The 14,205-nt window shown below is 36.9% G+C and overlaps 2 protein-coding genes across 3 annotated transcripts; one reads left to right on the top strand and one right to left on the bottom strand.

Moving 5' to 3' along the window:
* Window positions 1–61: 61 nt before the first annotated feature.
* On the bottom strand, window positions 62–5,141 carry LOC105957006 (uncharacterized). Of its 2 annotated transcripts, XM_088811765.1 has the most exons (7): window positions 3,526–5,141; window positions 3,306–3,449; window positions 2,485–3,237; window positions 2,307–2,410; window positions 1,840–2,014; window positions 1,501–1,767; window positions 62–1,421 (listed from the first exon to the last, which is right to left on the bottom strand). In XM_088811765.1, the coding sequence occupies exons 3-7, from the start codon at window positions 2,953–2,955 to the stop codon at window positions 1,143–1,145; spliced, it is 1,296 nt and encodes a 431-aa protein (XP_088667891.1). In that variant the 5' UTR covers window positions 2,956–3,237; window positions 3,306–3,449; window positions 3,526–5,141; the 3' UTR covers window positions 62–1,142. The 2 variants fall into 2 exon arrangements, with proteins under 2 accessions (XP_088667891.1, XP_088667886.1); XM_088811760.1 differs by having other exon boundaries at window positions 2,485–5,141.
* Window positions 5,142–13,752: 8,611 nt separating this feature from the next.
* On the top strand, window positions 13,753–14,205 carry LOC148772389 (uncharacterized). The gene has a single exon (XM_088815027.1). The coding sequence runs from the start codon at window positions 13,753–13,755 to the stop codon at window positions 14,203–14,205; it is 453 nt and encodes a 150-aa protein (XP_088671153.1).

Genomic DNA, 14,205 nt, shown 5'->3' with positions numbered 1-14,205 from the left:
CTGATAAAGTATATGTTTGCCATTCATATAGTATTTTTACAGTCTATATATTATTGTCGGGCCAATGCGTCCATATGATCGCATTTTAAGACACAACTCTTCAGTTTTAGACTATTAAGAATGAATGGAGACAATGTGGGAGTAGATCAACATCGACTATGGTAAGAATTGAGGAAAGTATTAGTTTTACACTTGAGCATTGTAGACTTGTATGAATATATTGTATAGTATATGAGTATCATGTATGAAATTCAACATATTTATGGGATCTTGTATTCCAAACGCAACACTAATGCTCACCTACCTTAAAATAATCATTTAAAACATAATTTATGCATCTCCCGTACTTATTGATCATTAAAACGTCGATGAAATTGGTACAATTCAATTCATCAAAAAATATAGTACGCTTTGTTAACCAATTAAGTATAATGTATAAGCTGGTAAAGTACAAGTGAGTCGTGACTATAGTACGATTTGTTCACTGATAAAGTATATGTTTGCCATTCATATAGTATTTTTACACTCTATATATTATTGTCGGGCCAATGCATCCATATGATCGCATTTTAAGACACAACTCTTCAGTTTAAGACTATTAAGAATGAATGGAGACAATGTATGACTATATTGTATAGTATATGTGTATCATGTATGAAATTCAACATATTTATGGGATCTTGTATTCCAAACGCAACAATAATGCTCACCTACCTTAAAATAATCATCTAAAACAATAATGGAGACAATGTGGGAGTCAATCAACATCGATTATGGTAAGTTTTTTGTGAATACACATGTGAAGTACGCTTTGTTCATCAAATAAGTACAAGTCTATTGTTGACAAGGTATCTTCGAATGGACTAGACAGTATTTGTTGCTCATTTTTATGGTACGCTTATATTCTTTATACAAACTAATTAATCGCAAAATAAAGTACCATGTGTTCAAAAGGCAAGTACATTTCATCGAAACATATAGTACAATGTATACAATGAAAAAGTACGAGTAGAGCTAATCAATAGTATTATTAGCTCTACAACAAAAGGACAGATTGTTTATGGCATAAAAACACATTCACCTGTTCATTAATTAATTACAAAAAAGACAAGAACCCCAAAACACTTCCACTCCCAGTTTTTTCACAATAACGCCAGATCTATTTCATATTTAGCTTCCACTTCTACTCCCCGATGCCTCAGAAAGATAGCTGCTAGTTTTGGGCGAAGTATTTTGATATCGCAAGTTTTTGCCTTAAACCAAATATCTTCACTGTTTATAGCATGACAATATGCCCACATGCAGACAAACAAGCCGCAATCAAGGTTCCCATCCTGCTGCCTGCATCCATGAACCCATTTAGCTTCCGATTGTATCTGCAACCCAGACCTTCTTTCAACCACCTTGCTGTAAAACGAGGCCTACGAAAATAAAATATTATATTAGTCTACAACAATTCGCAAGAATAAAGAATAACTAATTACAAGAATATGGGCTTACGACATAATCCGCAATTCCTGGGAAATTCGGAGAATAGTCTATGGAGTTCCAATGGTAAATACATTTATCTATTGGGTTCAGAACAAGCAGGAACCAGTGTTCACTGGAATTGATAGGTATCATGACAAATGTTTTACTGAAGATATTTGCTGTGTTTAGCTTGTCAAAAGCCATCGTTCCAAAAATAGTAAAATCATTGAGAAGACGATCAAACTTGGCATCGCTCATTCGTTCTACGTCCATCCGAGGTCGCGACATTAACTCTTGCTACGAAACATAATAGAGAATATTAGATAACATTGTAATGTATGCAAAATTATTTGTTAAACCACTATATACCTGGGCAGGGGAGTCAAGGTAATCAATCTCATGTCCATGCTGGGTCATGATAGATTCGGAACATAATAGATTCAAGTACAAATCTATGTGTTCTGCACTCAGCATTTCATCAAATAAAAGTTCGCACATATGCCTTCCCGTCAACTGATGTGGGCCTCTCTCCACAATAATTTCACTACAGTAAGACATAACCACGTACTATTGGATAAGTAAACTTGTACTATGTACAAAGTTACTACATACTATAACATGCAGTAAACATGTACTATTGGATAAGTAAACTTATACTATGTACAAAGTTACTACATACTATAACATGCAGTCAACATGTACCATTGGATAAGTAAACTTATACTATGTACAAAGTTACTACATACTATAACATGCAGTCAACATGTACTATGCATTCACTTGACATATACCATTAAAGACATTAACATGTACTATCAAGGTGGTTGTGCTCTTACCCTAAATCAACACTTTCCAAGAACTGATCCAACAATATCCTATCTTCTTCGGATATTTGGTCACGACGTACGTAGTCATTTCTTCCCCGGTAATAATCGGCATTCTATATAACGAATAAATCACACCAATTATGACAAAAAATAATAATAATGTAATACTAATATTAGATAAAAATACCTTGATCCCAGGGACTGAAACCGAAACCTTGGACACAGGAACTTGTTTACGACCACGTCCTCGTCCTCGTCCTCGCACGCGTGGAACTTTGGCCTTTGACTTTGGCCTTTGACTTTGACTTTCGTCTCCTTGATTTCTCTCTCTTTCTTCACTTTCGTCTCCTTGATTTCTCTCTCTTTCTTCACTTCGTTCTCCTTCACCTTCCATCCCCTTTCCTCCTTCATTTTCTCCTTCCTTTTCCCTTTCCTCTATCTCTGCCTCTATCTCTATCTCTTTCTCTGTCTCCGTCTCTCTCTCTTTTTCTGTCTCTGTCTCTTTCTCTTTCTCCTTCTCTTTCTCCTGCTCTTTCTCTATCTCTATCTCCTTCTCTTTCTCTATCTCCTTTTCTTTCTTTCTCTTACTCTGCATTTTTTTTTCTTTATTTTTTTCTTCTGTTACATTCCCCCTCTTCCTTTTTAAGTTATTCATCATCTGCTGCAACTAAAAAAAACAATAGTACGAAACATGTTATACCATAGTATTATATTAGTTGACATATAGTATGTTCCAATGGGAATGGAAGTATGAATTTTAGGGTTTATTGTATTAATGACTTACAGATGTTGCTTCCACGTCTCCAATCTCATCTTCACTACTCTCAGAACTTATTTCCACAAATCTGTCAGCACTAATTCCAACAACTGGACCAGAAATTACTTCCAAAACCGGAGAAAGCAACGCTTTCTCTTTCGGGTACACAGAAAATGGTATAACCTAATAAACGTAAAAAATTTGTTAGCAAATACCTAATACATTATATATTTTGTAACTCAAAGTGTTACCTGCACTTGTTTTATCTGATCAAAAAGCAACCTAGCTGCTTCTTCATCGATTGGGATTTTGCTGTCTTGCCACCGGAAGAACCGGGGAAATTTGTAAACACTGGTGCTAACCCCTAGTGACGTGATCCTTTCATGCACCCATGCCTGCGTATTTTGGAATCAATATTAATTGGTATATTCAATATAACATAATATATATTCACTATTAGATATCACTTACCAATAAGCCGATAGTGCATCCATCAAAATACTTCAACCCCCCCTTCAGATACCCCTCCATATTCTCAACAAGAATATCATACACCAACTTTCCCCATGCAAAAGACCCTAAAACCTCCAAATCTTCTACATGCGGATAAACCCACCTTTCTAACGTTTTGTTCCCCTTTGGCAGTAGAATAGTATTTAACAGATAAATAGTGTACAATCTGCTGAAATCTTCAACAGATTGTTGATCGGTCATAACTGCATAGGCCTCCAGTTTATAACCAATATATGGCCTCGTCACTAAAGATAACTTACCATCAAAAATACGTGTGATGAAATCAGTGTCTCTACCATCCATATTCACATCCACCGGTACGCCTTCGTACTGCAGCCCTAATACGATAGATAATTGCTGCGGAGTGAATTCCAAGCGTATAGTATTTCCCCCAAACCAGAAGGCCCGATCTTCTGGATTGTACGCTTGCATGAGAGACACAACCCTATGGAAGCTGTGGTTTATTTTAGGCATGTCCATGTAGTGATAGAAGGGATTTTTCTTCAGTACTTCATGATGTTGTTTCTTCATCACTTTTTTCACACCTTCCATAGTTAGGTGAAAAGCGATCGGTGAGCACCTGCAGCCTATTGATAGCTTGCTGCAATCTTCTTTTACAACAATTCCTGCAATTACATACACATAAAACAAATACAATTATAACAAATACAACGTACTATAAAGTTCCACATGTCAATACCATCCGAAATCACTAGTAATACCATTCAAAGGCACTGGTAATACTATTATGGCATATGACTTATACTACAGGACCATCAAACATTATACTTCTAGTACCACAAGTCAATACCATCCGAAGTCACAAGTAATACCATTCAAAGGCACTAGTAATACTATTATGGCATATGACTTATACTACAGGACCATCAACATTATACTTCTAGTACCACATGTCAATACCATCCGAAGTCACTAGTAATACCATTCAAAGTCACTGGTAATACTATTGTGGCATATGACACATGCTACAGAACCATCAAAGATTATACCATCTAAATGCACTATTAATACCATTACTGCGCATGACACATACTATAGAACCAGTACGAAAAATACAATAAGCCTCTTTCCCATATCCTATATGAAACCCTTGTTAGGACTCAAAATGCTTTGGGGACATGCTAATGTCACCGAAGAATAATACCCATGAGAAAACTGTTACAAAATCATGAAATTCGACAACAAATAAATGATCTTTGCAAACCCAAACAACAGAACAACAAATATTGGAACCGATTTAATGATTAGGGCAAACACCGAATAAAGTCGAGGCATAATACCCATGAGTGGATATGTTCAAAATCATGCAATTCTATAACAAATAAAACTTTTTGCCCTGCTTAAGCAACACCCAAATGGGTCTGTTTCCAAGAAAATGAAAAAAAAATAAAAAATCAAACCTTGTTGTTTACCCTGCTTCACCATTGTTTATAAATGGGTTTGTTTATACTATTTTTCTGCGGTTTGTTGATTCTTCGTGTTTCGTAATTTCTTCCTTCTTTGTTGTTTCTCTGTTGCGTTTCTTCTTCGTTTCTTCTTCGTTTCTTCTTCGTTTCTTCTTCGTTTCTTCTTCGTTTCTTCTTCGTTTCTTCTTGGTCTGAAAATGGGTATTACTGAACGGTGGTTTTTTCTGCGCCTTTTTAGCTTCTTTTTTGTTGTTTGATTTTTGAAATGTAACGGGCAAAGAGCGTGTAATACAAACGGCGCGTGGGAAGTTGAAAAGAAGTTATGTAAAATTAGTATAAAGTAAAGGGTATTTTCGTATTTGCACATTTTATTAGGGACTGATCTGCATGTTAGGCGCGTGAGTAGGGACTGAAATGCTAGGGGAAACTACCTAGGGACTGATCTGTGTTTCAAGTTTTGGTTTAGGGATTTTTCTGTAGTTTCCCCTTGAATTTTTGAAGTTTGAACAATCATATTCAAATAATCGATTCAATTTGGATTGATGTGGATCTAACATGTTTTTTTTTGTGATTAGAGTTGGGCATGGGTGGTCGGTCGGTTTTCTCGGTGAACCAATATACTTTCGATTCACTTTTCTTGGTTGATAAAACGATTCATATAGTCGGGCCCGTAATTTTAGTCGGGCATATATAAATGGGTCGATCAGTGATTTTTAGTACTCTCAAAAGTCGGTTGATCGATAATTGTCCGACTCGAGCTATGTCCACCCTAGTTATAATAATTAGCGGGAGAATTTCACTTTTGGTCCCTCATGTTTGACTCGACTCCACTTTTGCTTCCCTTGTTCTTTATTTTTCATAATGAAATAGGATTATAGTTAATTTAATTAGGTTAATTACCTTCTTTGTTCAAGAGGATTTTTAAGATCTTTCTTTCCATATATTTTCGATGGATAATATCAAATTTTCAATGAGGTGATCTCATCAATTTGCAAACGATTGCAGTTGTATCAATACGGTGCATGAATTATGGCGTCATGTAGAAAACAATTAGAGAAATAGGTGCAAGAAACACGAATTATTGTCCAATAATTGTTCGAACTAAGGTGGTAAACGAGTTGAGCCGACTCGAAAAAATGTTGAACTCGAACTCGAGCTTTTTTCAGTTGTTCTGGGTTCCACGTGCCGGCTCGCGAGACTTATTATTATTTTTTAATTTATCTTTTTTATTTTTCTATATTATTTTTCTATATTATTTTTTAATGTTTAATTATATAAAATATTATAGAAATAATATAAAAAGAGTATATATATATATATATATATATATATATATATATATATATATATATATATATATATATATATATATATATAATTTCTTGTTTATTTTGTAATTGTTTTTGTTATAATTTAAATTTTTTTTAATAATAATAATTATACAAAAAACTCAAAATAAACTTGGACTCGAGCTCGAGAGCTAGAAAAAAAAAATGAAAATTAGCAAGAACTCACCCATCTAGGAAATGTAGTTAAGGAAAATCTCCATTCAATAAGTAATTAGAGAAAACGTCTTTAGCTAATACTCTAGCTAATAATTAAACATAAAATTCCATTATTACCCCTTTTGTTATAACCTTAATCATTTATCATTTATCTCAAATATCTCTCTCTCTCTCTCTATTCTCAGTCTTCTGTCGCTCTGCCTCCAATCCGCCGCCGCCCGAGGAGTAAGCAATCCTCCTCCGTTGCTTCCCCTCGTTCTGTTCCAATCTGACGCCGCTCGATTCGCCGATGAGGCCAGGAGGTGTAGCCAGTGGCGGCAGAAGGTCGGGGAAGTGGAAATTTTGGCTTGGGCAGCGGCAGTGAGTAGTGGTGGTGGCGGGGAGGTGGTTGATGTTGGAGGGGACATGGCGAGGCGGACGGCGTTAATGGCTGGGATGGTGATGGTGTGGTCTGGCAATAATGTGGTGACAATGTAGAGCAGATCTAGGATTTTTTGGTAGATTGACGGAGAACGACGCGAGTATAAAAATTCACGCAGACTGGACCCTTAATCAACTACGTTTTCTGGTAGTCGATTAAGTTAATCTAATGTTTTGGTAGTCGATTAAGTTAATCGTCTGTTTTGGTAGTCGACTAAGGTTACTCGATTTCATTTTTTTAATTCATTTATTGTGTATTGATTCCCATTTGTATAAATCAATTACAATTTATGTATATTATTTCTTTGTAAAAAATGTTGACTTTCGTGTTTATGTAATTGTGTTTTTTTATTTATAGTAGTCAGTTCCTTAATCGACTGTGCTTCAGCACAATCGATTAAGGTATGATAGAAAAAAAAGTTTAAAAAACGAAAAAACAAAATTAATTTAAAAAAAGAAAGAAAAAGAAAAAAAAAAGGAAAATGGTTGATGAGGTAGCCGCATAGCAGGTGATAGTATTGATGTGGTGGCAAGATATAAGCGGAAAAAACAACTTGCTGAATTTAGGAGTGGGCTTTTTATTAACTATTTAATATTCATAAATCAATAATTAGTTAATTATTAATTACTCACTCTTTTCCATTTTAATTATCGTTTTAGGCTAATTAATACATATTAAGAAAACTGATAAACGTGCATGAATTCTAGAAAAATTGTAATAAAATTACTAATAAACCACTTTCACAAATGTTTTACCATTAATTCTCTTAAGAAAGTAAGGGCATAATTGAGAAAAACACAATAAATACTTCAATGGAATTCTAAATTGACAATTATTTTAAAAATAAAAAAATTATACACAAAGATAAATAAAATGGGAAGGAAGGAGTAATTACTAAATACTAAATGATTATTAATCAATCATTTATTAACAAAAACATTAACCATTAATTAATTAATAATTACTAAACAATTATTAACTAAGTAATCATTAAATAAATAGTACAATTAGGGGTAAAAAAAAAAAGAAAAAAAAAACACTTTCAATTCTCGAACAACGTTACCCGATAAACTCGATACGACTAAGAGCCCGTTTGGCTAATTAAGCTTATTTAAAATATCTTATAAGTTCCTACATCTGATAAGATGTTTTAGGAGTTGATAAACTGTTAGATCTTATTTTAAAAATTATTTTTTAAGGTGTTTGGATATGTAGCTTATAAGTTACTTTTTGTTTTTATAAGTTGTTCAGGTGTTTGGAAATAAAAAGGTCTGTTTATTGCTATAATGACAAAAAAATACATGACGCCAGTATAATTGTAAAACTTATTTGACTCAAATACTTTTGTTCCTAAAATATTATTATAATATTTACAAATTATTTTTTCAAATAATAATAATAATATAAAATTATATAATAATATAAAATAAAAGTTGTAAAAGAAATATAAATTTTTTTTTTGTAGATGAAAGAAATATAATTTATTATGGAGATAATAAGAATATTCGTGTATTTTTATATACATATAAAATATAAATAGAGAATAATTTTTTTTACAATTATTATGATAGTTACGATAATTATATTTAACTAATTATTAATCTTGATTACAAGAATACGTTGTTTTGATAAAATATAAATATTATTAGTATTCATGTAATATAATAAAGTATCTGAGGGTAATTTTGTATTTTAAGTGTTTAAGTAAGGGATTTGCTTTTTACGGTTTGAAAATTGCTATTTACCGTTCAAAGATTCCCTCTCTTTATCTCTCTAAAAAAAACGTTCTCAAGGCGATTTCATCACAAATCATTCTTATTGGTGTGATATACGTGTTGGGTATCGGGCACGTGTACGCAGCGGAAAACAAAAAATTTTATGCGATTTAAACGACTTTAAAACACATAAACACATGCCCGATAATTGAAAACAATTAATTGCGTACCTTTGCGCTTCCAGCGAATTAAAAACAACAAACATTGCGTACCTTTGCGCTTCCAGCGAAATTAAAACAACAACATGCTTAATTACTTAATCGAAATTAAATCAATTAGCATGCTCGCGTTTAAATCAAATAATCATGCTCGCAATAATAAAACCAATTTCATGTTGACACATAAAATCATACAAGTTTTTTATTAAAACGAACATGCATATATTAATTTAAACTTAACCGAATCGAATGACAATAGATTCGAAACATTACCTCTTGAAGCGTGAGGTAGGCGCACTAAGCAAAGCTAGATTGCCACGGAAACCAATCCGTGCAATCCGGGGCAGCAATGGTGATGATCCGAGCTACGGCGGCGCGTGTGATTCACGTGTTGTCCTTGAAGCATCAATCGAACGAAGACTCGAGAGGATGGCCAGCTGCTCTTCCCACTCCTATTGATCCAACCTGTTTGCTGATCTGAAATTACAGCCTTGCTCCGACTTCAATATCTCCATTCTTATTTACTGGATGGACAATTCCTTCTAGAATAATGTAGATTTATGAGTCGTGAAGCTTCTGTCAAAATTTTACGTCCATCCGATCACCGGTTAATTTATGGAGAATTTTCTCGCTGGACAGCGCAGTAAATCCGAGAGCAGTTTTTCAGACTTGCCTTCTCGCATCTTCGATTCTTCGATCTTCCTCCTCTTGGATTTCACCTCGTATACTTCGATCTACTAAACACGTGGCACTATACACGTAATAGTTAGAAAAACGAAAGAACAGAAACAAGGAAAGAAATACCAAAAGGATCGGCCAAGGGATGGCCGATTCCGGCGATTTTCCGGCGACGGCGCGGTGGCCGTGGGGAGATGGCCGAGCGAGAGAGAGAGAGAGAGAGAGCGGCTAGGGTTATGAACGTGTGTTGTCTTAGTTGTGTGTGTGCAAGACCTATAAATCAAGTATTTATATGTCTTGCATAAAACCCTAACGGGCTTAAGTTGGACCGGACCCAACAGCTTAAGTTCGTTAGTTCTTTTACTTGCTCATCTCTCTCAATTCGATGATCAGAAAATTGTAACGATTACATTTTCGGAATCATTATAATATCCTCGTCATTACGAGTGCCAACTCTCGATTTCCAACTTTCCAAAAGTGGAAACCCTAATTCAGTACACTTTCTAAATTTGGAAACTTCCCGATTTAGAAGGTTCACTAATACGTTCGCCTATTCTTTTCCTTTTCTTATTCTCACTCATAATTCCAAATTACGAATGTTGGACCCAATCATATTGACTTCCAATCATGCAAAGATAAACATATTTTACCTTTGACCGTTTATTCAAAGATCTCATGTGCACGAGCAGTGTGACCCTCGATGGTTCAGGTGAAAGCTAGCCGTGGGCCCACAACCCTTTGTGGTCAAAAATCGTCCCCTTAGAGTTACGATTAAGATGAAACTCGTTTCACCTTAATCACCCAACGAATCAAGATTGGCGTCTAGCAACTACGCGTCATGATTCCCTAGATACAAATGAAGTGCCTGCAAGAACCTTCAGATATAGTTAACGTACAGTACGGTCCCTTCGATTCATATATCCCGATTGAACTAGAGGCATTGGTTCGTCGAGACCTCTTTATATGTTCAATGACGGTGCGATCGTTCTAAGTATTGTAATCGTCACGTGCATGACTTAGAGAATCGAATTCTCTAATCATCACTTAGTCAGCTCTGGCCAGAGACTTAGAATGATTACAAACTATCAGAATACACAGGACATCCAAGACTATTCTCGCGATCGAATCCCCGACTACAATGCACAAACCTCCCACTAGATTTCGGACTGCACGAACACTGGCCCTTGGGATGGTCCTCGGTGGAACTCAGAGACAGGTCACGATACAGCTGGTCCTCTAGTGAAGTCACGGTGATGTCTAGGTCATAAGGACTAATGGTGTACAACTATACCATAGATATCTCTACTCGATTATTGGGAACCACTTAGAGATTTCTAGGGTGAGGGAGTTCAGTGAACTCGTCAACTTACGAGCACCCACTTATGCATGCCGATATCACAATACCGTTTACTGATGAGATGCAGTACACATACACTAAGTGCTAGTCTTCTAATGGGAAAGGCTGATATCCTCATTGGTGGCGTAACCCTTCGACTAGGAACATGTTTAACAGTTATAATACTTAAGTAAATATCTCACGATCCTAACGATCAATTACTAGTACTTGTAATAACTGTAAGGACTATATCTATGCTTGTGACAAAGGGACAAAGATATAGAATGCCAAGGTGTTTTATCATTAATACGAATAAAGGTTCGTTTATTACCATAATAAATACGAGAGACCACAACCACATGTTGGCTTGTTGGTCACCTACTCTAACAATACGAACATAAATGAGTTCATCGGATGAAGATCTGGATATAACGAGGTAAAAATTCCGTCTTTTCGATCGAAAAAAATGGGCTAAACATTTAAAAGCCCATCTCGGGCGCCCGACAATGCAGTGCACGCCCATGTTGGGCGTGCAGTTGGCTCTTACACGCCCATTACGGGCGTTTGTAGGCCAACTGCACGCCCAACATGGGCGTGCACTGCACCGTTGGGCGCCCGAGTTGGGCTTTTGGCTTTAAAACTTTTTTTTTTTTTTTAATCAATTTTTTACGTTTTTTTCAGGACGATACGTCTATAATTGAAGTTGATCATACCGATTATTTTACCACTACTCAGTTGTTTGACTCGAAGGATGAGGTAGTGGTTTGGGCGAGGTTCGTTGCAAGAGGTCTTTTTGTGAAAATAGTAAAAAAAAGTTGTCCTAAAAAAAAGATTTTTTCTGACTTGTGACCTATACGGGGAGAAAAGAGAATGTCCATCAACTAACCCAGACGCACGCCCGAGAAGGACCGGTAGCAAAAAAAGAAACTGTGGTTTTCAAATTGTCGGAGAACTACGGTGGGATGATAGATGGGAGGTCAGAGTAGTATACGGGAAGCATAATCATTTTCCGATATACATGTCCGGGCATGGGATGAGTGCATTGTCTCAAGAGGAGGCGAAGATTATTAGTGATCTGTCACAAAGTCATGTGCCGCCCAAGAAGATTTTGGCTAACTTGAGACAAAATGGTTTGGGTCTCGATGCTTATTCGAAACAAGTATACAATGAGAAGGCGAAATTGAAAAGACTATCTAGGGGCGACCGTACAGTGATGCAACATTTGATTGGGTTACTTGAGGAGCATAACTATTACAAGTGGTTCCGTACTGATGAAACAACACATGCAGTTATTGATTTGATGTGGGCTCACCCTCAATCTGTCGAATTGTTAAGTAAGTTTCCGTACTTTATACTACTTGACAGTACTTACAAAACCAATCAGTACAAATTGCGTTTGTTGGAGATTGTTGGTGTTACTCCTGTCGGGAAAATTTTTACTGTTGCAGTCGCATTTTTGCGCCATGAAAATGAAGACCATTACACATGGGTTTTGCAAAAGCTGAAGAGACTTTTCTCCCCTCAGACTCTACCTAGTGCCATCGTGACTGATCGAGAGTTAGGGCTCATAAAGGGGCTAGAGAATGTATTTCCGACCGTACCTCATCTTTTATGTCTTTGGCACATTAACATGAATGTGGGGCGTCGTGCTTCAAGATGTCTCGGCAATAGTAGGCGTCGTGGCACGACTTTTGTACTTGGTACGTGGCAAACTTTGGTAAAATCAGTGTCTGAAGAAGATTTCGCCAGGAATTACACAACTTTGATGGACGATTACGCGAATTATTCAGAGTTGATTGAGTATCTCCAAGGCACTTGGCTCGTATACAAAGAGAAATTTGTAAAAGCATGGACGGATCTAATTTTTCATTTGGGTAATACATCGACAAGCAGGTATTTATTTATAAGTGGTTAAATATATATACTTAACTTACTGTCATGTTGTTTATTGAAACATATCATATTCTAAACATATTAGGGTGGAGAGAAACCATAGAGCATTGAAGAGATGGTTGGATTCGTCCACGGATGGCTTTGACACATTTTGGGCACAATATCACTCACAGATGAAAGATCAATTTAACGAGATACTAGCCGAATTTGCAAAGTCAAAGAGGATTCGGGCCCAGACGATCAACGTGCCCGTATTTAAAATATTGTCCAGTGGAATTGTAACACATAACGCTCTGTTCATGTTGGACGATGAGAAGGATGAAGACATAGACGGTTGCGTCTGTTATATGAGGAAATGTCTTGGCCTCCCGTGCAGACATGAAATTCGTGCAAAGGTGAATGCACGACGTGGTGTGTTTTACGCAGAGGATGTCCACATTTTTTGGAGGACATTTATTTCGGGCTTCCGGGATTCCCTAGATGAAAGTGTTGGTTCTGTTCCCGACCACAGGTCACAGGCTATTGGCAGGCTAGAAGGGTTAATGAATGAGTTGCGTGAGCGGTCAGAAATTGAGATCACGGATGTGACAGATGTTATTTTTGAACGAATGCATCCCGGGGCTATGGAAATGAATGAGCCAGCAGTACTAGACCGCCCGAGAGGTAGACCGCGGAAGAACTCTACACAGAGGGATCAGTCAGGGTATGAGTTTCCATTATTTCCGGGAGAAGGTGAAGATTCTGGACGAGGACGAGGACGATCACGAGGCAACAGAGGGCGTGGTTCATCTTCTGAGAGATCTAGTCGTGGCCGTGGTCGTTCATCGACCGTGAGTGGACCCGCAATGGGTCAAATTCCCCGACCCCCTTGGATGCGACAACTTCATTTCTACCTTGTTCCGGGGGTTGTGACGTGAACGGACGTTCAAGGGGATGGTAATTGTGGTTATCGAAGCGTCGCGTGTGCAGTGAAGAACCACGAGGATGATTGGATGGATGTTAGATTGGATGTTTATAACTGTATTAGAGGACACGAAGAGTTGTTCAAGGATTATTTCGGTGGTGGTAATTTAGTGTATCGGGTGTTGGCGAGTGTCGCGTATTGGGACAACGCCCCAGCACCATATGAGAAGTGGATGACTATCACGGATGTGGGCGTGGTTGTGGCAACATATTACAACGCGTTGGTCTTGTCGGCTAGCAGTTTGGGCAATCAGACTTATTTACCACTTTGGGCTTCCGAAGGTGTTTCACAGTTATCTTACGAGATGACTATACTATTTCTTGAATCAGGAAGCCACTTTGTGTATGTGAAGATGAATGACAATTGTCCGCTTCCTCCGTTTGATAGACAGTGGGCGAGGTATAGCAATAATAGTGTTGCATATCTACCAGAGGCGTTGCGGAGTCGACGTGAAGCGTGGGATATTCTAAATAGTGTTTGA

This window comes from Erythranthe guttata, chromosome 2, assembly GCF_056151865.1.
Source record: "Erythranthe guttata isolate IM_541 chromosome 2, IM_541, whole genome shotgun sequence".
Classification (NCBI taxonomy): domain Eukaryota; kingdom Viridiplantae; phylum Streptophyta; class Magnoliopsida; order Lamiales; family Phrymaceae; genus Erythranthe; species Erythranthe guttata.
This window is presented reverse-complemented; position numbering and strand designations above follow the sequence as displayed.